The following is a 26,929-nucleotide window of genomic DNA, read 5'->3' as shown; positions in this document are numbered from 1 at the left end:
AAACATATATTTTTAGTAAATCTTTATGAATACATTATTCATCAAAAATAAATTTTATATTTTATATTTTTAAATTATTTGCTATGGTCTGAATGTCCATATGCTTCCTCATTTATGTTTCAATACAGTCAAAATTATGATGATATGTGAAGGTGGAGATGCCGGCAGGTAAAGAGGTCATGAGGGTGAAGCCTACATGGATGAGAATGGTGTTATTACCAAAGTGGTCCCCTGAGAGCTGTCTCAGAAATCCCCATCTACAGATCGGAGAGGGAACCTGGCAGTTCTTTGCTCTTAGGCTTTGCAACATGGAAAGCTATGAGAAATAAATTTCTGTTTATTCTTCCCAGTAGACGGTATTTTGTTATAGTGATGTGGATAGACTATTTTTTTTTCTTTTAGGAGAATAACATTAAACAAGTAGACAAACCCTACAGTTGATATTTGCATTCATGAAATTTAGTAATTTGCTTATTTCATGAAACAAGAGTAAATTTTAAAAATATTAAAAATTAAGGAATACTCCTTTCCGTCTGTCTATCTGTCTGTCTCTCTCTCTCTCTCTCTCCCTCTTTCTCTCTCTCTCTCCCACCCTCCCTCCCCACTCCATCAAGGTTACATTTTAGTTTCATAAAGATAATAGCATCTGAATAAATACAGTTGATTCGGTGATCCCCACTGATAGCTGCCACATTACTTCCCGTTTGGAGCCAAGTTAGTTAATATTAAAATGATCTTTACACTTGTAAGTAGGTGGAAATTATGACTCATAATCTGAGAAACTGTGAAGGGCCATGAAAAACTTTAACCCAAAATTTTACAGCTTCAGGTGCTTTTTTCTTTTGATATATATTCAATTTTATATACTTATATAATAATATTTACATATATATTCAAGCATTTTTCACTTCATCTGTAAATATAGTCAAGGGAAAGTACAACAGAGGCAGGGGGAGAGAGAGAGAGAGAGAGAGAGAGAGCACAGAGAGAGAGAGAGGCATTGCTGCTTTATGAGGTGTCCTATGATTAATGCTTTTAAAAGAAACCCCAGCTGTGGGTAATCTCAAATAGTTGGGGTTACTTCTCAGTCTAGATTTAGATGTTCAGTACATTCCTAGGTTGCAAATTTTCCTGAGTCATCAAAACCAATGTTTTTATCTTCTTTGTGTTTTAGGGGGAGATGTGAGGATTGAATAAGGTACAAAACTGGCCTCTTATCCTCACAGAAAATACTGTAAGAAGTTCTGTACTTGTCACTTTCATTTATGAGTACCATGCCAAATAATACTCCATTGTCAGCCCTGTAAATTTTCAAAACCACACCGTAGACTTTCATGTGTTCTATTGTTACCTAATCTCATTAAAGCCAACCAGAGTTGGTTTGCACAAATGTGTTCAATGACTTGTTCCCCAGTATCCTTTCTCCCAGAGTTGCATAACTTGAACTGACCAAGGTCCCTATAAAAAGCCTCTCCTGGCTTCACAGAGAGCTGGTGTGGGGATGTGCTAAGTTCTAATGAATGGGTGACTTTTCACATTTCCCAGGAGTGACAAATGAATGCCCTTTTGGTTGTGCCATTGTTTAGTATGTCTTTGTTTTACTTTGGCTTGAATCCTAACTGAAAGAAGCAACTTGTCTCCCTTAGCAAACCTCTTCAAATACAGTCACATTGCAGAGACTATCCAGTCATCTCTAAAATGGTGTTAGTTCTCTGAAGTTAGCATGGAAACATTTCCTGCAGAAAACATAAGGCCCTGACATATTATCTTTTAGAGAAATGCTCTAGTCTACAGCTACTGCTCACCTTCTCTAATCTTCAAGTTTACAATTTATTTTTTTTAATTTGGTTAATTTTTATATTACCTAGTATTTCTGATCTACTTTTAACCAAAAAGAATACTTAATTCTGCATCACATCACAGCAAAGCAATTATTTACAGATTTAAATTAATATTATGAAAAAAAAAATGAAAGTCATACATAAGACCCCAGTGGTTTGGGCACAGTGCATGGATAGTTTGAAACAATACGCTATAAAACAACTTCAAATTCAAATATACATAGGTTGCATGTAAAGACTTTACTTTACATCATCAATAAACATAATGTGTTTACAAACAAGAAAATAGGAGACCAGCTTACAAGAGCACCATGAAGAAGCCTTGCCTAAACGTTGGCAAAAGTATCATCCTGAGAGATTTGCAGACCAATGTGTTTCACATTTACACAGTACCAGTCAGCAGCAAGCACATTCTCACAACTGCTTTGGTTTAGAGAGGGATTGGTGTGAAATGACCGAAGCTTGGTTTGCAGTGATTTTGTACTGTTCTTGTCCTGAGCCCTGGGGTGGGGAAGGCAGTGGGGTTTCTGGAGTTGCTGAAAAGAAAGTAGAGAATTGTACGTGAGAGTAGCGGTCATTCTGCCTCACCACACAAAGTCCTACATAATGCCAATATGCATTATTATATTTTGAGTAACAGGTCACATGTAAAGCATTAATGTTTATAAGGAATTTTCAGGCCACTGACATGCTAATGGCGAAACACTTACTCTCCCTTCCTAAATACAGCTAAAACAATGATAGATGATCATGTTAAGCAATCTTCTCTCACTTCAAGATGTTTCCTGCCTTTCATACATTCACCATCACACCCAGAAGAAAGAAGTTAGTGAAGAGAATTAATAGTATGTTGATTTCTCCCAAATATTAGAAAATGCCATCTTCATAACAAGTGCAGTTAAGATAATGCATAAAATTAAAATATGTGTGGCTTGCATTCCACTAGTTCATACATATTAAATGATCTAAAAACTGAAATTCAGTTACTTTATGTGAGTTTTGAAATCTAAGCCTCAGTCCATAGCCTTTACAGCACACTAGTTTGTTGCTTCACAGTCCTAATACGATTGAGCTGGCCTGGTCCATCCGCTTCAATGCTAAGTGCAAGACTACATAATTGAATAGAAAAAAATGGAACTGAAAATTTTTTTTGAAATGTAGTTTGAATTCTTAATTGTGTAGGAAAGTATTCCTTCCTATCGTAAAATTTTACCAAATTATAAAATAAAAAGATTTCTTTAATTTTAGAAAAAAATATTTAATGGAACTAGCATTAAATGTTTGCTCACATTAAGAACTTTATAGATTTTTCAGTTTTTAAAGAATGCTTATGAAAACAAGAACAATCTCCTTTTTACTGGTATCCATTAATACTTTATATTATTGCTAAGTGTGGATTAGCGATTACTTCAAAATATGGCATTCTTAATATCACTTGGTTGAATAGAAATATAGAATTTGGTATTCAAATTATTCCTTGACAATTTGAATAGTTTTAAATTTTAGGGGTCTTCCCTAAAGACCAAGAAAACACTGAATTTTTCAGTTGGTGTTTAACACTTCTCTTTGCATATACTGCAAACAGTTCCAAGCAAGCACAAGCAAAGTCAACTTTTCCCTCACAGCAAGTCTCACAAATGCAGTTCTGAAGAGGAAAAAAGAAAGGAAATAGTGACATGCAATTCTTAAATGCTGAACACTAGCATTTTAAAGGCATCTACAGCCAGTCAAGTTTCTAAACTCTAACCAACTGATGCCTAGGATTTGCTAATATGTTTAATAGATTTCTGAGCTTATAAATTATCAGTTTCCCACGGATGGAATTCTACATCCTTTTGGGCAAAGTGCTGGGCTCTCCTTCTCTCTGTCCTTTGGCATTTAAGAAATGAAAGATAAGATTACAAGGGGATGAGAGAGCAGTGGATGGGTGAATATTTGTAAATTGTTAACACAGATGTGTTTAAATGTCATAAATCCATCATTTTGTTCAAATAATATTTGCTAATAACAAATGTGATTTAAATGCATGGTATTATTTCTTGAATGCATAGATTTTTTTCTGACACTTTTTCTCTGACACCATCAATGATGTCAATAAAATATCTGACAATAAAATATCCATCAATGTCAGTCTAGTGGAACTTCCAAATTGTGCAATTTCATGGAATGTCTGGGTTCACCAACATTATAAATAGTTATTAAAGACTATTATATATTCTGTAGGCAATGCAAATATGCATAAAATTATGTCACAATAATTAAAGTCAGTGAAGTGTGTTAGTTGGTTTGGTATTAAAAGTAAACAGATGAAAGGTAAATTTTGGATTCATAGGTACAAATTCATAAGCAATTATTTTATGTTTTGATATTTCCCTCAGATCACATATTGAAGGCTTACTCTCCAGCTAATGGTGTGTTGGGAGTGGTGGGAACCTCAGCTTCGGAAGTAGATCTCTGCGGATTGTCTCTAGAAAGCATTTTGTTCCTGATCCTGTCCTGTCCCTTGTTCTCTGCTTCCTGGCTGCTGTCCAATGAGAAGCTCGGCTGCACTAGGCCCTGTCTGTGGCGCTGTCATCTACCCTGGGGAGTGGGGTTTAGCGAGCACCAAAACAAATCTTATCTGCTGAGTAGCCCCTCTCAGGTACCGCCGCAGTGATGAAAACTGACTAACATATGATTAACCAATCAATTCTAGATGCCATGTCAAACTGAATTTTTATCCCTAGAGCAGCTTAGAAAAGTAAAACCTGCATTAAATCTACACTAATGTGTAGTTAACATTGTCACCGACAACCTATAATACTTAACAGTTGTTAGAATTGTAAAGAATTTTCATAAGTAGCCTCATTTTGCACAATTATTATATACCAGAATTCTATTTACCATGGCTTAGTTAAAATGCATTATGCTCAACAACATGGTTTAAAATCCAGTTACCATGGTAACTTACAATTACCCACATAATGTACCTGCATAAACAAAACTTCCTCTCAACCTTTCATCTAGAAACCACTACCTAACTACCAGAAGCCTTTATGACGAGTCCCTGAGCTCAGTGTATCTCTCTGTCTGTGATGGACCGCTGATATCTTTTCTTTAGTTCAAGCAGATGACATAGCATTGAGTTTCCTTCTTTCTTGCCCCACAATGATGAACTCAGGTAGCCATGTAAAAACTGGACAATTGAAAGGAGAATTGGCCAACAGTGATGGAAAGCAGTGAAGAGACAATCCACAATAGTGCTGGAAACTGAAATTCAAGTCTACACAGGCCCATAGCAGAAATAGCTCTGCAGATAGTATTGCTGTTCAAGGCTATAAACATGCATCTAGGAACCGAGGAAGAAATGCCGGACTGTGTAAGTGAGGGAAGTATTGCTGATTTAAAAAAAAAAAAAAAAAAAAAAAAAGAACAATGAAAGTGAAATCAGCAAAGAAAAAAAGTCCTAATAAATTTTCACAGCTACTTTAGAACATTAAAAATTGAGAAGATATAACATGGGAAGCTGATTCAAGCTCCTGAATGAGTAAAACTGACCATCACAGAGGCAAAAACAAACAAACAAACAAAAATCATGCCTTTTCTGTAAGGACATGGTCAAGGAACGAAGTCATATGAGGAGATTCCTCAGTGCTTGTGAGAACACTCCAGGTAAACAAGACAAGAGTCCTGTGACCTTGGCTTCTTTCAAATGAAATTGTTCTTGGAATTTTTTTTTTCTGTTCCTCCCAGGTGGCGAGGACAGGAGAGAGTTTACTTCAGATTACTCATCATTGCTTGCTGTTGTTTTTCAATTAAATGTTTCGACTATCCTTTATATGACTCTATGGAAAAACATGTTTTGTTTTTCCACATGTGACTTGTCCTTGTGATTGTACAGAGCTTGAACTCATGAGAACTGTACTTATTTGACCTTTCTTAAAGTATAAATTGGGCCAGACTCTGAGTAAGTTGGCTATTGAATACTTGAGTTCACCTCATTGACAGGCTCCATTCTCTCCTAGGTCCCACCACCCCTAGCACAGCGACACCTTCAAGTGCAGGAAGACAGCAGGAACTGCTCACGTTGCTCTGTTACATTTTTAACAACAAAATTGCTCCAACTGCTCAGGAATATTTTAACAACAAAATTAAAATGTAGTACTTCTCACTGTTTCTGATCACTTAGAGCTACCCAAATCAGTATCACAAGTTTGTTCTTTTCACTTTCCCTATACATTTTCAATATGCAGTAAAGTTTTTAATATTTTGCCAATTTTAATGGTTATGAGCAAACATAATTGTTCTATTGTTTATTACAATTTATTGGTTTGGTTTCAATTTTTATGGCTATTTGTATGACCCTACATAAAGACAATGACTACCTGTATGTTTTACGCTGCCCAGACATATAGAATAGAAAGTTTTAAGTATTTACATCTCCAGTTTGGGATTCAAATCATATGTAGAGAGAGTAAGTAATGAAGTGAGTGTTTCAGTCTCACAGCTAAGTACAACAGAGGGAAGCCTGTCTAAGATCTACAGTTCCTGGGAACTAACAGTTTCCTATCCTAAGTTACAATTTCCCCAAATAACTAAAGTTAAGAGATGCTATAACAGGAACTTTCCCCAGATACTTACAGATCTGGTCTGTATGAACCAGTGTGGACATGGGACCTAGAAGTATAGTTTGCCCAGTTAGTGGATCCTGAGACAAATGTGGGTGCATTGGGTGATGGAGATGGCTGCCATCATTGGCAGCGCCTACGAAAGACACAAAAGTGTTTGCATTAGTGACATTTACTGTGGCTTTACCTTGATGCATGTTTCCAATGACAGTTTAAATAGTGCTATTTGCAAAGTACTTTTAGAAAATTCAAAACAAATGGAGAGAGTTACCCCCATGTTAAAGACAATGTCAGCTTTCATGGTGCATTGGAGAAATGAATGCTATATCATAATGTTGAGTATTAATAATGGGCCTTGTGTGCTGTTTCCTGGAATCATTAGGTTTACTGCCTGTTGTTAAGGCAATTCCAAGAATCACTTACCTCAAGTTTATAGTATTTGGATTCACCCTAATGGCACGAACAACTTTTATTTCAGAAAGATATCATTAGGAGCACATTAAGTACCAGAAAACCAAAAATAAATATAGTGACTTTACAAGGAAATTTAATCTGTATCAGAACATAAAATAACGATTCCTTAACTTATTCCTGACATTTATTGCAACCTGCAGCTGCATTTTCTTCTTCTATTAGTTTATGTCAATTAATTCCTTCAGGAGCAAAATGTTCATTTTTAAGCCATTTGATTCATACATGGGCTAAGCAGCTATTTCTTTGTTTTTAGAGTTTTAAAGAAACTAAAGACAAAAAATTCTATATTTCTCAGTGCCCTAAAAGCAGGGAATATGTTCTATTTACCACAAATGGAAGGGTCTGAGAATTGAAGTCAAAGGGGCCATACCCACAAGCATTGCCAAGGGCTGGTGAGAATGGGCATTTGAATCTGTTCCGGACCACCTTTTGTCTTTCTCGGGCCCTGCAGACTTTCTAAATGTAACAAATTAGATTTTTGTATGCCTTGTTAGAAGAACAAAAGCAGGGAGGAATCGGAACCTCAAAGTAATGACACAAATCTAGGCCACAGGAAACGCAGGGGTCACCTTGTTCTAACGCATGGACAGGAAAGCTAAGCACTCAGAAAAAGATGCCAGGGCACTCACCCCCCAGCAACATTTCCTGAAGGAGGTTGTCGATCTTGACCATGCCAAACAGTTTGACAAACTGGATTTGCTCGATCATCTGCCAGGTGATGCTCTGCAAGGTTGGCAGCAGCAGGAGCAGCTCGCCGAAGCGGCCTCGGGAGTCATACTGCCTGTCGTTGATGTAGTCTTCCAGGCTGATCTGCACCTGGAATCGCATGTTCTTAATTTTCACGGGGTCACTCAGTCCCTTTGCATCTGGAGAGGGAACGGACACAGGCACACTCAGGAGGTCATCAGCGTGGAGTGTGAGAGTGAAAGGCGCGTAGACGAAAAAGAACAGTTTAAGTCGCATGCCACTACTTTCTCAGTTTTGAAAACAAACCTGGGTCGAAGAACACAATGGCCTTCAAACATGCGTACTCATTGTCATCTATCTGGATCTCTTGAAATGGTCTAACCAGCTCATCGAGGACACGATTGGCCACACGGCTGACTTCAACTTCACAGCTGTTCCGGTGAATAACGTAGTTGTTTCCTGAGAGAAAAAGAAGAATTAATCACCGTCTCTGCGGGACTGTTGGACACTGTTTGCCTTTTTATGTATCGATGTTCAAAATGGTTTATTGTGGCAGGGACTGTGTTGGGTGTTGCACCTTTCTGTAGCACTGAGTTAGTGAGGCAAGAACATCAGAACGAACACTCAGAGAATCGATAACGATAATGCGCCCATGTGCGTTTTAACAGCCCCAGTCACTGGTGATAACACAAAAGTACAGACTCATAACCAGCTAATAATTGACAGGGGAGAATCGACCGATAATGATTAGCCTTCCTCTGTGTCAGACCTCTATTAGTGCCTCACTCATTAACGAGCTGAACACAAATCCTAAAGAATCTTTCTTGCTAACAGTGGATTAAAGGCAGCATGCTTTGGTGCTCTTGGAGTAAGACCGGATCAGTTGCAGTTTAAACAAGCTTAAGTATAGGAGAAAAATTAGCATGTGCATTGTCATGTGTTGCCTCACAGACAGTATACTCCATCTTTCAAGGTTCTCTCTTTTTTATTTGTGTGTGTGTGTGTGTGTGTGTGTGTGTGTGTGTGTGTGTGTGTGTGTGTTGGGTGGAGGGAGGCGTCAGTCAGGCATCCAGGCCTAGGATAGACCCAGCATATGCATACAAGTCAGAGGGCACTTTCTACCTCGTTTAATACAGGAAATCTCTGTAGTTCCACACTGTATGCCAGAGTAGCAGGCCCATGAGCACCCAAGGAGTCTCCTTCATTTGCCTGCCATCTCACAATATAGATGCTAACTGTGGCACCTGACAGTACATGGGTCTTGGGGAGTTGAACTCTATTCTTCACAATTGTGTGACAAGAACTTGACCCACTCAGCCATCTCCCAAGGCTGTTCTTCCTTGTTGTGCCACCTGGCTTTTTTTTTAATGTCAACTTGACAGAGGCTAGAGTCATCTAAGAAGAATACCTCCATAAGATCTGGCTGTGGGTAAGTATATTAGGTATTTTCTTAACTAGTGATTGATAAAGGAGGGCCCAGTCCACTGTGCTTGATGCCATTCCTGAGCTTGTGGTCCTGGGGTCTATAACAATGCAGGATGAGCAAGCCAGGAGGCAGCCCCCACCCCACCACCCTGCCTGCCATGACCTCTGCATCATCAGCTGCTGTGTCTAGGCCCTTCCCTACTTGAGTGCCTGCCCTGACTGACACTCTTCAACAATGCATAGTGATGTGGGGGTGAAGGCAAAGTACACCCTTTCCTCCCCAAATCGCTTTTGGTAGTGTTTTATCACAACATAGAAATCCTAACTAAGACACGCAGTTTCTTTAAACAGAGGTAGGTGGCTTGACCAATTTATTGAATTGAATTCAAGGGAGTTCAGAAATGTGAGAGAGCAGTTAATCCTTCTAGGTCTTTCTACCTTAGACACTCTCTGGTTAGACTATGGCAAATATATATCATAGTTTCTAAAATAAACCAAGATTGATATTTCTTGGTGTTATATGGGAAAACATGTATTTTTAATTATCCTGCTACTGGTAAAGTGATCATTATTGTTTGATCTTGAATATCCCCTAAAGGCCTATGTATTGAATTTTTGAACTGTAACCCACAGCGCCTCTGAGGAATGATGAATCCTTCAAAACTGGGGCCCAGAGGGAGGGGGATATTTCACTGAAGGTGTGCTCTTTTTCTCATTTTAAATTTATTTTACCTGCACGAGTGTTTGGTGAGCATGTCTCTCATGTCTCTCTGAGCAGCACATACATGCTGGGTACCTACAGAAGCTAGAAAGGGCCGTCAGAGCCCGAGCCCATTGAACTGGAATAACAGATGGTTGTGAGCCATGTTATGGGTGCTGGGAATCAAACTCTGGTCCCCTGGAACAGCAGCCAATATGCGTAACCACTGAGGCATCTCTCGAGCCCTGAAGATGTCCCTTTGAAGGGAATATGTGGACACCAGCCTTCTCTCTCTTCTTGATATGAACGGTGTCCTCTGTAAAACACTTCTACCATGGTGTTCTGTGCTTTCACAGGCCTCAAGCCATAGGGTCAAGCACCTATAAATTGAAACCTCTGGAACTGGGAGCCACACAGACTTTCACCTTTGGTTGGTTGGTTGGTTGTTTTTTCAAGACAGCATTTCTCTGTGTAGTCATACCATCCTGGAACTCTCACTGTAGACAAGGCTGGTCTTGAACTCAGAGATCTGTCAGCCTTCTGAGTGCTGGGATTAAAGATGTGTGCCACCACCACTTGGCTTAACCTTTCCCCCTTATAAGTAGATTATTTAGGGTATTTTCCTCTGTATGTCAAAAGTATCCAATCACTAAAGTGATAACCTTTCTCCCAGCTCCCATATCAGCTTTCTTGATGTGTGAGGGATTAAAATATTGTACCTATTTAAAGTATGCAAGTGTGATACTTGTATATACATATACATGGAAAGAGAAATGATTACCACAGTCACACAAATGAACATATCCATCATTGCATATAGTTTTCTGTGTGTGTGTGTGTGTGTGTGTGTGTGTGTGTATGTTACTCTGTCATATGAAAACATCTGACCTAGTTATTACAGAAAAAGCAAGAAAGAATGAGGTATGGAACACTTGTTTTCCAGCATATGTTGTAAAAAGATTTACAGAAAGGACAGTAGTTGCAGTGCTTGGTAGAAATGCAACCAAAGCATTTAGCTGAGGTCCAGGGCACATTCTGTGGTCCCATTATGGTTTGGAATTCCAGGTCTTGGCTGCCTGACTTTCCATCATGATCAAGACATCCCCTTCATCTATTTCTTCACTGTAGAATGAGCAGAATAGTAGGGTTTTGTTTCAGTGATTAAATGGGAGAGTGTATGTTAGCACAATGCACTTAAAGCAGAGTATTTAATAAATATTAACCTTTAATAGATATTAGCTACTCTTACATTGAGTTCCATTTGTTTACATTTGGGACCAAAATATCCCTCAAAACTTAATGTTCTTAGTTACCAGAACAGGGCTGAGACAATTTTTAGTGAAAACAACAGGTCTCATGTATTTTTATCTTCAACACTCTATTCTTTTGCGGCTTCTTACAATTCTACTTACCAGAATTGTTCAGACATTGCCCACCATTTTTAATAAAATTATTGTATAGTATATTATGAACGACCAGATCATAGGAAATAAATATGTTCATTGAAGGAGTATAAAGTAGCCCACTAAGGAGTCTCTGACAGAGCATTTAATAATTGGATATTTAATGGTATTCTTTGTCTTGGAAAGTCTTAAACAGAAGTTAGCATTAGGCTTATGGAGCAAAATCCCTATTACATTTTTAAGTTTCAGTGTCTCCCCACCATCTCCCAGCACTCTGAACTTATGTTCAATCAAAACAAAGAAAAGGAGGGCCAGCAAGACTCAATGAGTAAAGATGGTTACATCCATGCAGGAGAACCTGATTCCATTTCTGGGACATACATAGTTGAAGAAGAGAACAACCCCAGAAATCTGGTCTCTGACCACACCAGGCACCAAAAACATGCACATACGCACTCATGCACGCACGCACGCACGCACGCACGCACGCACGCACGCACGCACTATATACACCACAATAGAGCTGAGTAAGGACAAGATGAACAGCGTACACCTTGAAAACCAGAGGACCATTCCCCAATGTCTGTGTGCTTTATGCATGCAGGGTAGATCTTACATATTGTAAATATAAAATATGCACAATTTCTCGTTTAAAAATATCTTACCCAAAAGCAAAATATCTTTATACATCATGGATCTCTTTGTAGCTCCAAGCAGTAAGTGTTCTCCCGCGTGAGCTCTCAACAGGGCCACCTTAATGAAAGTTTCCAAGTTTAACAATTAATTATAAAATATAATGATTAAAAGACAGTACAAGGTGAGTCTGATTAACTTTCAGTCTTCCGTAAGCCTGACTCCTTTTCTGCCTTGTTTTGTTCTGACATAAAATTCATACATACTTAAAATGATTAGGATTTCTAAGTTTCTATCTTAGCACATCAGAAATGTTTGATTTTGGGGTAGCAGAGAAAAGCAGATCTTCTGTTTCTGAGGCAAGCAGAATGGAGCAGGTTTGAGTTCATACCCCAGCTTGGTGGCCTGCTCCTTGATTCCCTGTTTAACCTTACATGCACCTGCTAGGAGGTTTGAATATCATTTGTTTTCATATAAAATGAATTACCAAATGTCTTCCTAAAAATTAAATGGTGACATATATATAAACATAACTTCATGCAAATAACAAATTAAATAAAGAAAAGCCAACCATAGGCTTGCAAAGAAGAAGGAAAGGTGGCTGGGTCCTGCCTGTTTCTAGATTGGGCATCTGATTCACAGCAGTGTCCATTCAACAGAGCTTCATTCTTACACTCCGTTACATGCTGGGCCTCATCACTAAAAACCGGAGGAAACAAGGCAAGCATAAGACATCCCAAATGACTACTTCTCCTATGTCTTCCGCACAGTTGGAAATGGTACCATTCTCCAAACATGATTGTTTGTGTCCAAACAGGAGCCTATTTGGAGTGTTCTCCAACTATTCAGGGATGCTTATTAACGAGTAAACTGAATCCATCTGCTGTTTCTCTTCTCAGTGGATTCCACCCTGGCCCAGGCTGTCACTTGTGTCCTGGACCATTCCTGCACACTCCATGGTTATTTTTACTTCTTCATTACATCTTCTCATGCATCTTTGATTTAGCTTCTCGAATACACATATGAGAGTGCTCATATGAGAGTGCTCATATGTGTATACGAGAAGCTGAATCAATGTCACATCTCTGCTAAAGACTTTTCAGTGGTTTCATATTGTCCTTAAAATTGAATCTAGATTTCTCAGTTGTGGCCTCAGGGGTGACACAAGGTGAGTGAACATTATCTCCTTTCCCTCCTCCTCCTGCTTTATCTTACAACACTCGCTGTTCATGGGCTCCACCTGCCTGAGAACCTTTGAGCATAGTGTTCATGGACTCAGAATTCTTCTCCTTTGACCTTGGCCCTTGCCATTCTGGTCTGGGGGATGTCTTCTCTGATTCCCACCATAAAGTCCTTCCATCCCACGCCTATTCATCCTGTTCCATTTTATTGAATTTCGTAGAACTTATCCCCACCTAGAGTCAACTTACTCATAATTTGTATATTTTTTATTATCAGTCTCTCCAAAATAGACCACAAAGTTTATGAGACAATGAAGCAGTCTTCACTTTTACTGCAGGATCCCCTCAGATTCTAACTGAAACCAGTAGTCTCCTAATAAAAATAGTCATCTCATGGATTTATGGATGAAATAAACTGATTTGGGGTCCAGTTTCAGGAACCGTAAAATGGAGATAACACCTAACCCACAGAGCTCCTAAAAGAATTAAATGGAAAAACATACTTGATCACACATTTGAGAGTTCATTCCCAGTGCTTTATCCACAACAGGCATTCACTAACCATAACTACTAATGTTATGTTGTTAATATTAACGAGCAGTAAACAAAAGCTGTTTAACTAGTTACTGACCTTCAATTTCCCAATATTTGGACCATGTCTTCATATATGTCAGTAGGTTTTAAAGACGAACGATTATAAAAAATATAAAGCTGATAAATAACACAGCCCTACTTATATTGCTTGGGGTGAGACTGGCAGGTTTTAGCAATTTAGCATTATTCACTCTGGCATAATCTTCTGAGCCAAGCTATCTTTATGACATGTCAATAACTGTGACTCACTCCAGGAAGGGAGTTACAAAACACTGTAAGAGTGATTTCAGTTTTCATGAAACTTTTTCCTGTCACGAAATAAAATACCTTCTTAGAAATATAATTGCTAACTTCCTATGATGAGTCTGTTCCATTCTGGTATGTGACTATTTCCATCTTCCTTGATTTTTACACAGTCACACTTGCTTTCTCTTATATTTGGTGAGGTTTTCCTGTGTCAGTAACTGTACTGGTCAGAGGGTGTATACATCGAGGGTTAAATTCTTCGTTTTATTAATTCTTTCAGTGTGAAAGAAATAGAAATTTTAAGACTTTTTTATCTACAAAAAGGTATACATGTTTTAGGAAGAAAAGCTCAAAGTGAATCAAATCCAAATAAATCTTTATGTACTAATGAGGAAATCTAAGTTTCTAATTATTAATTAAAATTTCTTAATGTAAATATGCCAAGTTTAAAAATGCATATAAAGCCTATATCTTAGTTTCTTTTTCTTTGTAGATCTCAGGTATGGAAACTGTGGACATTATGCCCATCTATATTTAAATACAGTAAGTGCCAGAATAAAACTGATAGCACAAAAGAAAAATCTTACATGTTAATTATATAAAGGATCCATCAAGACACCAACACATTGTACTTGATTTCTGTCAAGGAATTGCCAGGCATTTCTGAAGTACCTCATTTGGTACCTTCAGGAAACTCAAGACACCAAGGCACACCACCTTCTTCCTCCAACTTATCAAACATTTACTCCTCTAACAGCCAAAAAACTTCATGAGTGTAGTTATTTGCTGTTTATCTTTCTTCCTCATGGAAATATTTAAACCCCAAGACTACAGAAGATTGTCCTGATCAACTCTTAACCAATTAATAATTTTGCTAGAGCCTGACAATAGACACAAGACAGTTCTGTCTCTTGACAGAATAAGAAAATAAAAAGATGAGAAAAACCCTGTGTTTGTTTCACAAAATAGTCCATCCATTGTCTAATATACAAAATTACAAATATAAATCAAAGAGCACAAGAACTTGGCAAAGATCAAAAGCACTTTCGAAGGGAGTCATGATTTCTTGGAAGTCGTACCTGGTCGTCCAAAGGCAGTTCACAGAAGGCAGGGATGTACTTGGCCCATTCCACCAAGACTAAGAGCTGCTGCTTCATAGATTCACAAACGTCACTGATACTTGCAATTTTCTTAACGTTTATGTCAGTACTGGCACTGGGGCTTGGGACTGAGATCTAATGTTAATAGAACATTATATTAATTTATCATTGAAACTACTGGATAGACAATAATCCTTTTTCTATGACTACATAAAGTAAAGAGCATGGAAGCAAAAAATTATTATTATCATAGTACTTTAATATCAGATATGAGAAACAAAATCCTTATTGGCTTAAAGCTAAATTTAAAATGTATATAAATCTACACTCTGAGTGTATGATTTTATTTTAAATACCAAATCTATTAAGCAGGTTAGGCTTTAGGAGAAATTTTATAGTTCAAACTGGTTACATAAAGAAATTGATAGCAACCACAAGAAATAAACTCTGTGATTTTATTTTTAGTTAAAACTCTTATTTTCACTAAGTGAGTCCATCTTTAATTTGTTAATTTTGATGAAAAATAGCTAGTGGATAAAATTTATAAAAGGTGAAAAATACTTAGAGAAGAAACTAGAAATTTTGATGATGCCATATTAAACAGAAGGCCATAAAAACAAAGTTAAGAAACAAACCTTTGACTCGGCAATGGTAGAAAGCTTAACACACAATGATAATAATTTTTGAATTGCATATCACTTTTGACTGTGTGATATAAATATAAATGAGACTTTAAAATGGTTTCTCCTGAGAAAGCAAATACTACCTAATTAAAGTCTTGGAAAACTAATTTTAACCATGGACTCACATGTGAATGTGTGTGTGTGCGTGTGCGTGTTTGTCATGTGAACCCAGAGGTTTCCTTCCAGCTCCCCTTTAAGTCATGCTCTAAATGCTTTATTGGGTCATCAAGTAATCTTCAAGTAATAGTGATGATAATGCAATGGTAACCTCATCATTTTACTCCTGTGTTATCAATAACGAAAGGAGACTCATTGCCTCCTTACAGGACCTGATTAACTACTTAGCTATTTCATGATATGCTTTGTCATAGACAAACACCCCAAACACTTCCAATAAAGGCAATGCTAAACTATACTCTCTTCAAAAGATTATATATCAGACTCCTAAATGATTGGGTTTTATGTGTAAAATGAATGATTATCATTTTAACTTTACACCTGGTATTCTAAAATTTGAAAATAAAGAAATCTACTTTCTTCCCTGTTTTGTGAATTCTGTGTTTAATTCTCAGAATCACCTGCTCCCTCAGGAGGTAGTGAGTCAACTTCTTGAGTTCAGACATAAATTTTAAGGAAAGAAACTCTGATGACAAAGTCCCTCAAAATTGTGGCAGTTGATTTCACAGATTCAACCAATAAAATATTGCCACTAGAGCATCATGGTGTTTTATTTTTACTCAGCTTCATAAATAAACATCCCAACAATGTAAAGACAAGGTCCTGTTCAAAAAAATTCAAAATTAAGTCAGCGATTCTCCTACTACTTTCAAAGTTATACTTTTGAGCTTGTCTAAGTTTAGCAACAAATGAGCACAAAACAGTGAACTCAGATTACAGCGCTTTGTATCAGCAGACACTGGGTCCGACTGAAGAGAGCCAGTGCTGCTGAGGTGTGGTGAGTACCTGGCGAGAGCGGACTTCAGCTTGTGCCAGAGTGTTTATGGAGGGGATATTGCTGCCATCGAATGTGCTTCTTCTGGTACTTATTCTGTCCCGCTCATTTTGCACGGCTAAGGAAGAAAACCCCAGTTATTATTAGTTAGATCTCTAATGTAGGCTAGGACATATGGTTAGAAACAAGGAAAAGCACAGAAGTTCACAGATGGTTTCTCAAGATTCTTCTTGAATCACTTTTAAAGGCAGGAATAGCCAAGCTTGTGGACATAGCTCATAAAATACAGTTACTTGGAATTTGTGATGGGTTGTGTGTTGGGAACTATTGGGTCACCCAGTTTTGACATGCTGTGTTTTTCTTAAGATGGTCTTCTATTCTCTCACAGTTAATAAAACTGTAACTAATGAGGAATACTGCCTGCCAGGTTGGATCAGTCAAAGATAATAAGATAGGCACTATCAGAAGAGGTAAGTCATAGATTCTGAAATTCCTATTTTCTTTTAAAGCATAAAATACTACCAAAAATGGAGAGTAAATTTATTTTAGTTATGATGGCTTTAATCAAGTCTGTGACTTTTATAAAACATTGTCCACTGATGTTAGCTTCAAAAATCATTGCACCATCTGAGGTATCTCCCTAGAAGATGGAGGTCTGAATATCTGCTTCTCTGAAAGATAAAGTCATCCCTTACATTATAGAAAATATCTCTGAGATAAGTAGGCCTGCTTCCTGGATTCAGAGAGGTTAAAAATAAATAATGGACATGTCCAAAACCCTTATTGAAAACCAAATTTTTGAGCATTGGAAAAAAAACTGTTACTCCATAAATTTGCATATAAATATACTCATTTAAAAAGTGTCAGATGTCAATGTTAAATTTCAAAAATAAGGATATAAAATGATCTCCCATTAACCAAAGACAAGAAAACAAGACCTATAGCACCCCCCCAACTGTTTAGGTTAATGCTTTAATCAGTTCTGTTACAAATATGAAGAGATTGGGTTCATTCAGGGTAATATGGCTGTAAATATCAAACTACCAAAATTTTCTCCAGCAAAGAAATCCACCAATTTCTACATCAATGTCACAGAGACCTAAGAGTGGCAACTACTGACTCTGTTAAATTAGCAGAAAAAGAGAGGGCTTTTGTCTGCAGAGACACCTTTAGGGAAAATCAAATGTTTAACATTTTATATTAAAAATCATACTTACTGATAGCTAATTATTTCAATTAATTTCAATTTATGTGGAAATACATATACAGAAATTAAAAACTAATACATTCCTCTGCTTTTCTAAATTTCATCCATATGATCAAACTTTATAAAAATATTGAAATATATCATAAGCATTTACAGTATTTTCACTGTTTTCAAGTTTTACAAAAATCCACATTTCTGTTTCCACTTAATTAATGTTGATATTAAGTTCTATTATTTATTGAAGAGTGAGATACATCAATTTTGAAGCTCAAAAGTTAATTTCTAATCTCTTTAGTAAAATCAAACCATCATTTTATGAACAGTAGAAGATGTAATTTCACTATTTTAAAAGGTAATTTTATTTCCTAAGACTCAAAGGGAAATGCAGGCGTGGTGTTGTTTACAATTCTCTAAGGTAAAGATTGGTATTCAGGTAATAAGACAAAAAGATATTTGATAAATATTGCAATTATTCCCATCAACTACCTATGGAGCTTTTGGGACCTTACCTACGTCATTTGTGAAAAGGGAAATTGCCTCTTCAATTTAGTGAACTTTCTTTAGTAATATTTTTTTAAGATTAGCAAAGCAATAAAAGCTAACAAAATTTTTGTGATTTTAAATTACTGAGTTAAGAGAAAAAATAGCTATGTCCAAAATGGATTTCATATATTTTATGCTTCTGCAGTATCATGATTTGATTTCACTTTATTTTTTTAAGTTTGTAATCTTCTTGTGGAAAACAGCTCTTTGCATATGACAGGCACAGGCACACAACAAACTGCAGGCATAAAACCTTACAGCTGCTAAATCTGCCAGATGCTGGGATGTGTAACACTCTTGTCTCTAAACATATCATAATGAGAAAAGATAGGATGAGATGACTTAACATGACAGAAATAAAACCAACATACACTTATTACCTGTCTGTACTGCCAGTGTTATTGAATAGAATACAAACTGCTCAAGATAGAGGACTGTCTTGTCTATCAAGTCCTCAATTCAAATCTCAGTACCTGGAACAGCATTTGGGAAACAGCAGTGTCCAATGAATATTATTAAATAGAGGAATGCATAAAAAGATGATATGTAATTGATGTTCATGAGATGAGTAAAGATACTGGGTTGTTAGTAAGAATGAAAATTGTGTATACAATACATCCATAGCTTTAATCTACAGATTTTAAGAGCTATAGATTTTGCCGATGTAGAGGGTGGTGTCAGAATCAGAGCAGGTAAACTCTAGTTCTATGACTTACTGACTGCATATCCTTGGGCTAAATTCTTTAACTCTAGGAACTCTTTGACAGATTCCCCATTAATATATTGAGAGAAATCAGAGCTTATTAAGTAGGTTATATGATTAATGAGAATTCTTGCACATTGTTATCACTTTTCATCAATAATGTTAATCATCATCATCATCATCATCATCATCATCATCATCATCATTACCTTCTTTTTTCATTCCTGCTCGAAAACACTTTCTTAATCGACAGTATCTACATTGATTCCTTTTGTCCTTGTCAACAACACATTGGCGACTAAACCTATAACAGGAAGCACACATTAGTTCACGGAAACCCATCATTTATCAAAAAAGCACATAAGCAACCAATTAGACTTTAAGCAATTGCAGTCAAATCAGGCTCAATACAAAGCACATATAAAAGTAGTTCTCTGAGAAATTGAACATCTTATGGTAGGCACATACATGGCAATGCACAGCTCACCTCTCAGATAGTCTTTATACTAACATAAAACTGAATGACTACATCATTTTGGGCTAGTGTACATAATTATGAGTCACGAACGTTAAACCTAGCTTTAAAATTTTTGCCATATAAATTTTGGTGTTTATTGCTAAACAATTTTAGCATGGTGGACAATGTGTCATGATTCATAGCTTTTACACTCATGTTTTTTTTTCCTTTTAAATATTTTTACTCTATTAATTTTAAATAACTTTGAGTTGGATTGAGATTTACTACAATTATCAAATTACAGACTATTGAGAACAGCACTGAAAATGTAACTTCTTAATGATGTTTCAGTTTATTCTCTTTAAAAAGCCCAGAATGAGGGGGATACATGTGTTGATGAAAATGTAAAAAAAATGAAATTCTTATATACTATGGAATAGAATATTAAATGCTGCTGCTGCTTTGGGAGAATGCATAGTGGTATTTCAAAAAGTTAAACAAAGAATTATACATAGGATACAGTAATTCCAAGCTATTGTGTATACCCAAGAAAAATGAAAACCTATTTCCAGATTAGTATTTTCCTAGTGAACAAGATGTTGGAGTGATAAGTAGATAAGAATCACAGACAATGGAACAGTGCTATTTGTTAATAAGCAAGAATGAAGGACCCACAGACATGCTACACTGTTCATGAACCTTGAAAACACTTCCAAGTAGAGGTGCTACCAAAGGCCCATAGTGCATGGCTCATTAATGCAGTGTCCAGAAAGGCAAATCTGTAGAATCAGAAAGCAGATTAACGGTTTCTTCACACTGACATAGAGTTAGGGAAACTGGAGGACATCCTAATAGGATCTTCTTTACAGAGTAAAGAAATTCTATTCTTAACTGATGGTAGCGATAGTCACACAATTCTGTGTATGCTAAAATCTAAGTTCCTAGCTACATGTGATGCTCTTGCCTCATTTCTTACAGATGATTACTAAGTGATGAGGGCAACAGAATGCATTTTGTGACCTATCAAAATTTATGAACAGTGACTTAACATTGAGTAAGAAAAAAGGTCCAAGTGAGTGGTCCTCTCAGAGTAAGAAAAGAAGACGTTGTTTTAATATGGGGATGAAGAGATTCAGTAGAGTAAATCAGATGAAATCGCAAGAAGTGTACATCTAGTTAACATTAATCAAACAACAAAAGTAGGAGAACATGCATCACTAAGCTCACCACATGTTCAAGATCTTGACGTAGGCACAGAATAGATGAATGCTGCCTATATTTTCCATTCAAAGAAATTGCAATCTAACAAGTACACAGGAACATTAACAAATGTTATAGAAAGCATCCGTGAATAGTACTGAAGTAGAAGATTTAAGTACATTAGAAAGGAAAGGCCAGCTTCAGCATCATAGGACTATTAAAGTCAAATTAGAATTTATCAGTCTAAGAAATGGGATGCATTTGACACAAGTAAATTTTACTAAAGAGACATTAAAGTCTCTCAATTTACATCTATATAATTAAAAAATAGATCACAGAGCTTTCTTGATACTCAAAACTGTAAAGAAGCTTAGAGAGCTGACGGCAGACAGGCACAAAACACCTACCTGCTTCTGCTCCAAGGGGACTAGAAAACCTTAAAAAAATGTTCTGGGAGGTGTTCTTCCCTACTCACCCCATAAAGGAAATGTGCAAATCATCAGATTCCACTGTCAGAATCATCACTTTTCATGTTGATGTGTTTTACTTTTAATAGTGCACATGACTCAGAATAATGGAACCTCTATGTTCCTTTGTTCCTTTAGGTGTTAACGTGAAGAACTCTATGTGTGTCATGTAGCCATAGTGAAAATGTGTTTGGTGGAGGAAATGATTCATACTTAGCTATGGAATGTGCTTGTGTATATACACAATACCATCTAAATGTTCTTCTCTTTGTCATATTTCAAAAGTGGAGAATTTGCATTTTTATCAACCTACATCAAACTCCCCTGCAAAAATTATTTTAAGACAACACCAGGTAGATATTAGTGGAGTTATGTATTAAATGTATTACAAGCATCACTAAGCTCATCACATGTTCAAGATCTTGACGTACGCACAGACTAGATGAACGCTGCCTATATTTTCCATTGAACATTCAAATTGAAAATTCAGTCAACATTGAACAGTCAAATGTTACTGATTGGGAATTCTCAAGTGTCCAACTAGTTTTTACAACAGCATTGCTGGACTGGTAATGTAGAGTATTTGGCTAGCATGTGGAAAGCCCTGAATTTAATCTCTATTCCAACCAAACAGTAACGATGACAACTAGTGATAATATCTATTACTGATAGAATAAAACCAGATTTTCTTCTGTTAAAATAAGTGAATTCTGTCAAAAGTTCAAGTTCAACCTAAACAATGTATATTCAAGAATTACCATAGAAATCAATCATGATCAATACCTAAACTTAAAATGAGCTATAATACTGACTAAGTAATATCAAAAAGACTATTAGGAATGTATAGACACATGAAGTAATTAAATGAGATCTAGACAAAACACTGTCGATTATGTAAAATTTAATATGAGAATTAATTTGAAGTGAAAAATCAAATTCACTCTTTGAGTTGGTAAGTTACAAAATCATCTCTAGTTTTATAATTTTGTTCTTAAAGATCTAGGATATAGCAACCCTGAAAGGGAAATGAAAAAAAATCAATCTATATACATATCTTAAGAAACCATTTAAACTGATTTACAAATGTTTAGTGTGTATGAACATGCGATAAAACAATAAAGAGACACAGGAAGAGATTAACCCTAAATTCTAGATGGTGGTTCCTCCTGGAACACCGAGAAGAATGACAGAGTGGCCAGGGAGGTGTCCACTGGAGAGTTCAACTATATTGCTCTGAACTGGGTGGTAGGTGTATGAATTTCTTTATACACATTTGCAAGTCTCAAATTGTTCACAGGATGGAACTACTGGTGTGAATGTGAACTGCACATACAATCATATACTTTTTTGAAGCTTGGCACTTTTGTTTTGAGTTATGGAGTTATGGAAGTGCTCAGTTCACTTTTCTCACACCCCCACGGCATCTTCAGACACAAGAAAAGAAAACTTTGCTAAAATAAGCACTCCAGTAATACCTGCAGGAGTAAACGTGACTTTTCCGGATGCTGCGCCGGAAAAATCCCTTGCAGCCATCACAGCTGGATGCCCCGTAGTGCTTCCCTGTTGCTCGGTCCCCACATATGGCACACAGACAGTTGACACCACTGTCTGTGGTATTCATACTTGTGGTCTCTGGGGCAGAACTGTCTGTTGAAGAAAGATGAGAGAGTTAGTGTCGCTGACCACTTAGCACAGTGCTCTACTGCGCACTAGTAGGCCAATCTTTGCTTTATGGAGGATCCCTTACTGATGCCTTCCTTTCAAGTGTTGGAAGCATCCTCCTCAGGCTTCTGTCTCATATTTGTAGTCATTTAATTTTGGGTTACTATTGGGCTCAATCCCCTAGCTAGCACCATCCACCAACGGAATCTCCTGCAATCTCATGACATGAGATATCAACTGTATGATAGAAAAATCCTCAGATTTCATTTATGCCATAATAACACCATAGAATACAGTTTTAAAGACTTAAGAACCTATGTAAGAATTTCATTTTGAAACCTAGTAAGCATAATAGTTGAAAAAAGAACTTAGATTTCCTGTTTACAACCCCCAGTGGATCTTCTGCCTCATTCAGTTGTCCTCATAAAAGTCAATGGCTCCACAACAGAGATAAAGTTGTGGGTGTCTTTCATGAATTCTTTCTATCACCATTTATTTTTGTGACCCCATACTTAAGGTGAGTATTTGCCCCACTTTTCACCTTCACCTTCAGTCTTCTTTTATCCAATACCATCATCCTTCCCCAGTGTTATTAGAATAGCTTTCTAAATAATTTTCTTACTGTGATCTGGACTCCTTTTCTCTTTATTTTCTAACAGGCAGCCACTTCATGTCACCTTTGTCCATCCAGGACCTCTATGACCTCTCATTAGAAAGTTATTTCACCATAACCCAAGATGGCCTGCACTCCAACGTCTCCTACTCTGGCTGTTTCCACTTCTCACCGCCCGCTGTCTTTTCCATCCTGTTCACTGTTCTAAACCCTGCTACACTTTTGTGTTCGTTGAAACCTGATTTCATCAACTGTACTTTTGGTTGCCTGGACTTTTCCAAGTCTCGCTTTAAGCTAATTCTAAGGTTTCTGATCACTTCTCACATTCAGCATGAATCTTCTTTAAGAATTCAGTCATCTCTCATCTATCCTTCAAGCAGAGCCTAAAGTTCCACAAACTCCTATTATTTCAAGGTACATTATCATTTCCTGGAATTACACTACAAATGGGTTGACTCATGAATTCATCATTACACAGAATATCAACATCATGATTCCAGACAATTCATCTGTGTTCCTCATCCTACTGTGTCCCACCTCACTGAACTGTGCCCAGCTACAGTGGAACATCTAATACAGTTTTAAGAAAAAATACTATGTGTGTGTGTGTGTGTGTGTGTGTGTGTGTGTGTGTGTGTATTTTATATATAAATATTTTTAATGAATTGATATTGTTGAAAATATTTCATAAATTCCAATGAACTCAAAGACATTAAATACATTAGGCATTATATTAAAACTTAAACTTGGTTGACTAGGGATATACTTCAATGACAAAGCAATTGCCTAGTAAGCACAAGGTCATAGATTCAACCATAAAATATTAACGAAACATAAACTGAATACATAATACAGGAATAATAATAAACCATTATTGTATCTCTAATAAAAATGGATAAATTTAAAAGTTGGCATGTATTAATTACCTTATGTAATATTATACATATTCTACTTATGAGTATGCTACATTTTAATAGATAAATAGCATGATATTTAATTTCATAAAATTGAAAAAACTTTGATAAAAATATATTGAAAATTAATGATGTGGCATCATAAAATGCAGATTACAAATATTAGGAATGTTTTTTAACATTAACAAGGTATTAGCAATGTGGAAGTTAGAAGTGTCTGAAATTACAGTCAGATATTACATAGAGAGTGAGAGACCTTGGAATATTCATCCCTAAATGGGATCTCTGCATCAAATCCCTCCCCTTAGAGCTCAGGGAATTCCCCAGAAGTGGAGATGGAAAGAGTGTAAGGGCCAGAGGGGATGGGGGACACCAGGAGAAAAGCCCTCTGAATGAACTAAACATGGCTCCTGTGCATTCACAGAGACTGAGGCAGTGTGCACAAAGCCTTCACAGGTCTACACCAGGCCCTCTATGTAGATACTGTGGCTTTCAGTTTGGTCCTGTTATGGCATTCCTGAGTGTGGGAATGAGTGTGTCTCTGATTCTTGTGCCTCCTCTTAGGTTCTTTTCCTTCTGTTGGTTTGCCTTGTCTAACTTCAATATGATCGTTTTGTTTTATCTTATGTTTTATTTTGTTATATTTAAAAAAAGATTGAATGAAAATCTAGTCACTAGGGTAAAGGTTAACAACTGAGCTATCATTTATGCCTGCCTGCTGGGAGAGAGAACATTGGTTTTCTCCAGTGGAGTAGGGGCACATCAGGCACTCCAGGGAAGGTCTCGTGTTCAGGAACAGTTGACCTACCCAATGGACTTCCCAGTGTTTGTGTCCTGTGGTTTGGTTACAATTGGGTGGGTTTGATGCTGTCATACTGTTCTATTTTGTTTTTCTTTCTGGGTGCTATTTTATTTTAATTACTTGGTTTTGAGAATTTTTAGTGTTACATTGTTTGTACTTTAAGAAAGAATTTAAAGTTGAGTGGGTAGGGAGAGGGCTAGGACTGGACAAACTTGGAGAGGGGAAGAATATCATCATAACATAGTTAAATTTAAAAGTTGTTTTAAATAATAAAAATTATTTTAAAATGAAGTATCTAGAATCAACTGTACTCTCTTGGATAACATTAAAAACAAATTCAACTCTGGCTTCATGTTTAATGCCATATTTACATGCAGTTGACCATGTTGTTACTAGCAAACAAGTTAGACACTACTGTATAAGTAGCTATGAATGTGAATTATTTTAGTATACACTGACAAATACAATAGATATATGTGAAACATCCATACCTACCCCTTGCAAATCTGTGGTCTATCATTAAAAACTCTGATTCTAGTATAAATACGTTACTGATCAAAACTGTGTCTTCCTAAGAATTACAATATAGCTTCACTCTATTTTTGTGTGTATGTGAAATTACAGAATTGGGTTTTTCAATTTCTAAAAGTCTCCCCACTATTAGGGTATTGTTTATTGAAAATATAAATGAAGTTCACAGTTCAGTAGATTATTAAGATAATCATAAGATGATTCCTAAGTCCTAAGCTATACAAGCATACACAGAGACACACATACACATATACACCTTTCCCATAGCATACATAACTCTAAGTTATAACAGTCACAACCTGCCTTGAGTAAACTTTCTCCTTAGAAAAGAAATATACATTCAGAGTGAATAGTAAGCTGTATTACATAAAGACCCAAACCCCAAGCAATCTGTGTCTTAGTTAAAGTTAAAATGTTACAGTAGATAATCGCCAAGAGTTCTGTGAAGCTAAACATTAGCCTGCCACCTAAGGTTATAATATAAACCTTTATTTCTTTTTATATCTGTGGCCGGCACAGAGACTGCACAATCATTTTCAGTGTAGTTTCTCATCATCATCATCATCATGAGTTCTAAAAGGATCAGAGGGGGGGAAATCAGTAAACTCCCCAGCATCCCATGTAAAGATGCCCATAAGCCTCTTGAAACATTGCATAGAAAATGTATTTTCAAGGCCAATCTGTCAAAATTACTTATTACTACTATGTACAGCAAATGAAATAGCCCTTGAAACTATGCTTCTTACCCAGACTGGCTCATATAGAACTCTGAGGTTACTTTTTATAACACAAATATAAGCTATCCTACCTCTAATATTAAAAAGTCATGGCAACAGGAATTTAAATTTCATGATGATGCACAAAGCCTCAGATTTGTGGCCTTCAAAGCAATTCTTGGGTTCCCCAGCAATGAGCCCCATTTCCTACTCCTCAGGGCCTTACTTCTCTTACATATGAAAACTTACCATTGGAATTATACAGAATCTGCATGGTGTCAAACTCCAAAGTTGTGTAAGTTGGGTCCAAAACTTCGCTGTAGTTTCCCATGTCCATGTCCAGCATTGGCTCCGAAACCCTCATCATCGGTTGAGAGACACACATGCGAATGGCCCCACGCACCCCGAGTGTGGCAACTGTTAGGCTTTCAACCCGTGAGTGCTAACCAGAGCTAACTGTCACTGGGTGGCTTTAGTGCTTCTGTGGGAGGGGCTGTCAAACTGTAACTCCTTCAGCAGGCCATATTCTGCTCATTTTTCTTTTATGGCACATGAGAGCAATTCCTTGTGATAATCTTGGAATGCTTC

At 36.8% G+C, this 26,929-nt stretch overlaps 1 protein-coding gene across 2 annotated transcripts in view; it reads right to left on the bottom strand.

The window, feature by feature from the left end:
- Positions 1-580: 580 nt before the first annotated feature.
- Hnf4g (hepatocyte nuclear factor 4 gamma) overlaps positions 581-26,929 on the bottom strand; it is a 136,978-nt gene continuing 110,629 nt past the window's right edge. The window contains exons 1-10 of one of the 2 annotated variants that reach the window (XM_028874013.2): positions 26,591-26,777; positions 22,579-22,750; positions 19,189-19,283; positions 16,538-16,644; positions 14,871-15,026; positions 11,803-11,890; positions 7,916-8,068; positions 7,552-7,788; positions 6,462-6,584; positions 581-2,377 (exon numbers count right to left, since the gene is read on the bottom strand). In XM_028874013.2, the coding sequence (XP_028729846.2) occupies positions 2,256-2,377; positions 6,462-6,584; positions 7,552-7,788; positions 7,916-8,068; positions 11,803-11,890; positions 14,871-15,026; positions 16,538-16,644; positions 19,189-19,283; positions 22,579-22,750; positions 26,591-26,726 (1,389 nt within the window). In that variant the 5' untranslated portion in view covers positions 26,727-26,777 and the 3' untranslated portion in view covers positions 581-2,255. Of the gene's footprint in view, positions 2,378-6,461; positions 6,585-7,551; positions 7,789-7,915; positions 8,069-11,802; positions 11,891-14,870; positions 15,027-16,537; positions 16,645-19,188; positions 19,284-22,578; positions 22,751-26,590; positions 26,778-26,929 lie in introns of those variants that run through there. The other variant, XM_037202338.1, reaches the window with a different exon arrangement.

Source organism: Peromyscus leucopus, chromosome 2 (assembly GCF_004664715.2).
Source record: "Peromyscus leucopus breed LL Stock chromosome 2, UCI_PerLeu_2.1, whole genome shotgun sequence".
NCBI lineage: Eukaryota > Metazoa > Chordata > Mammalia > Rodentia > Cricetidae > Peromyscus > Peromyscus leucopus.
Note: the sequence above shows the minus strand (reverse complement) of the source record. Positions and strands in the feature narration are given on the sequence as shown.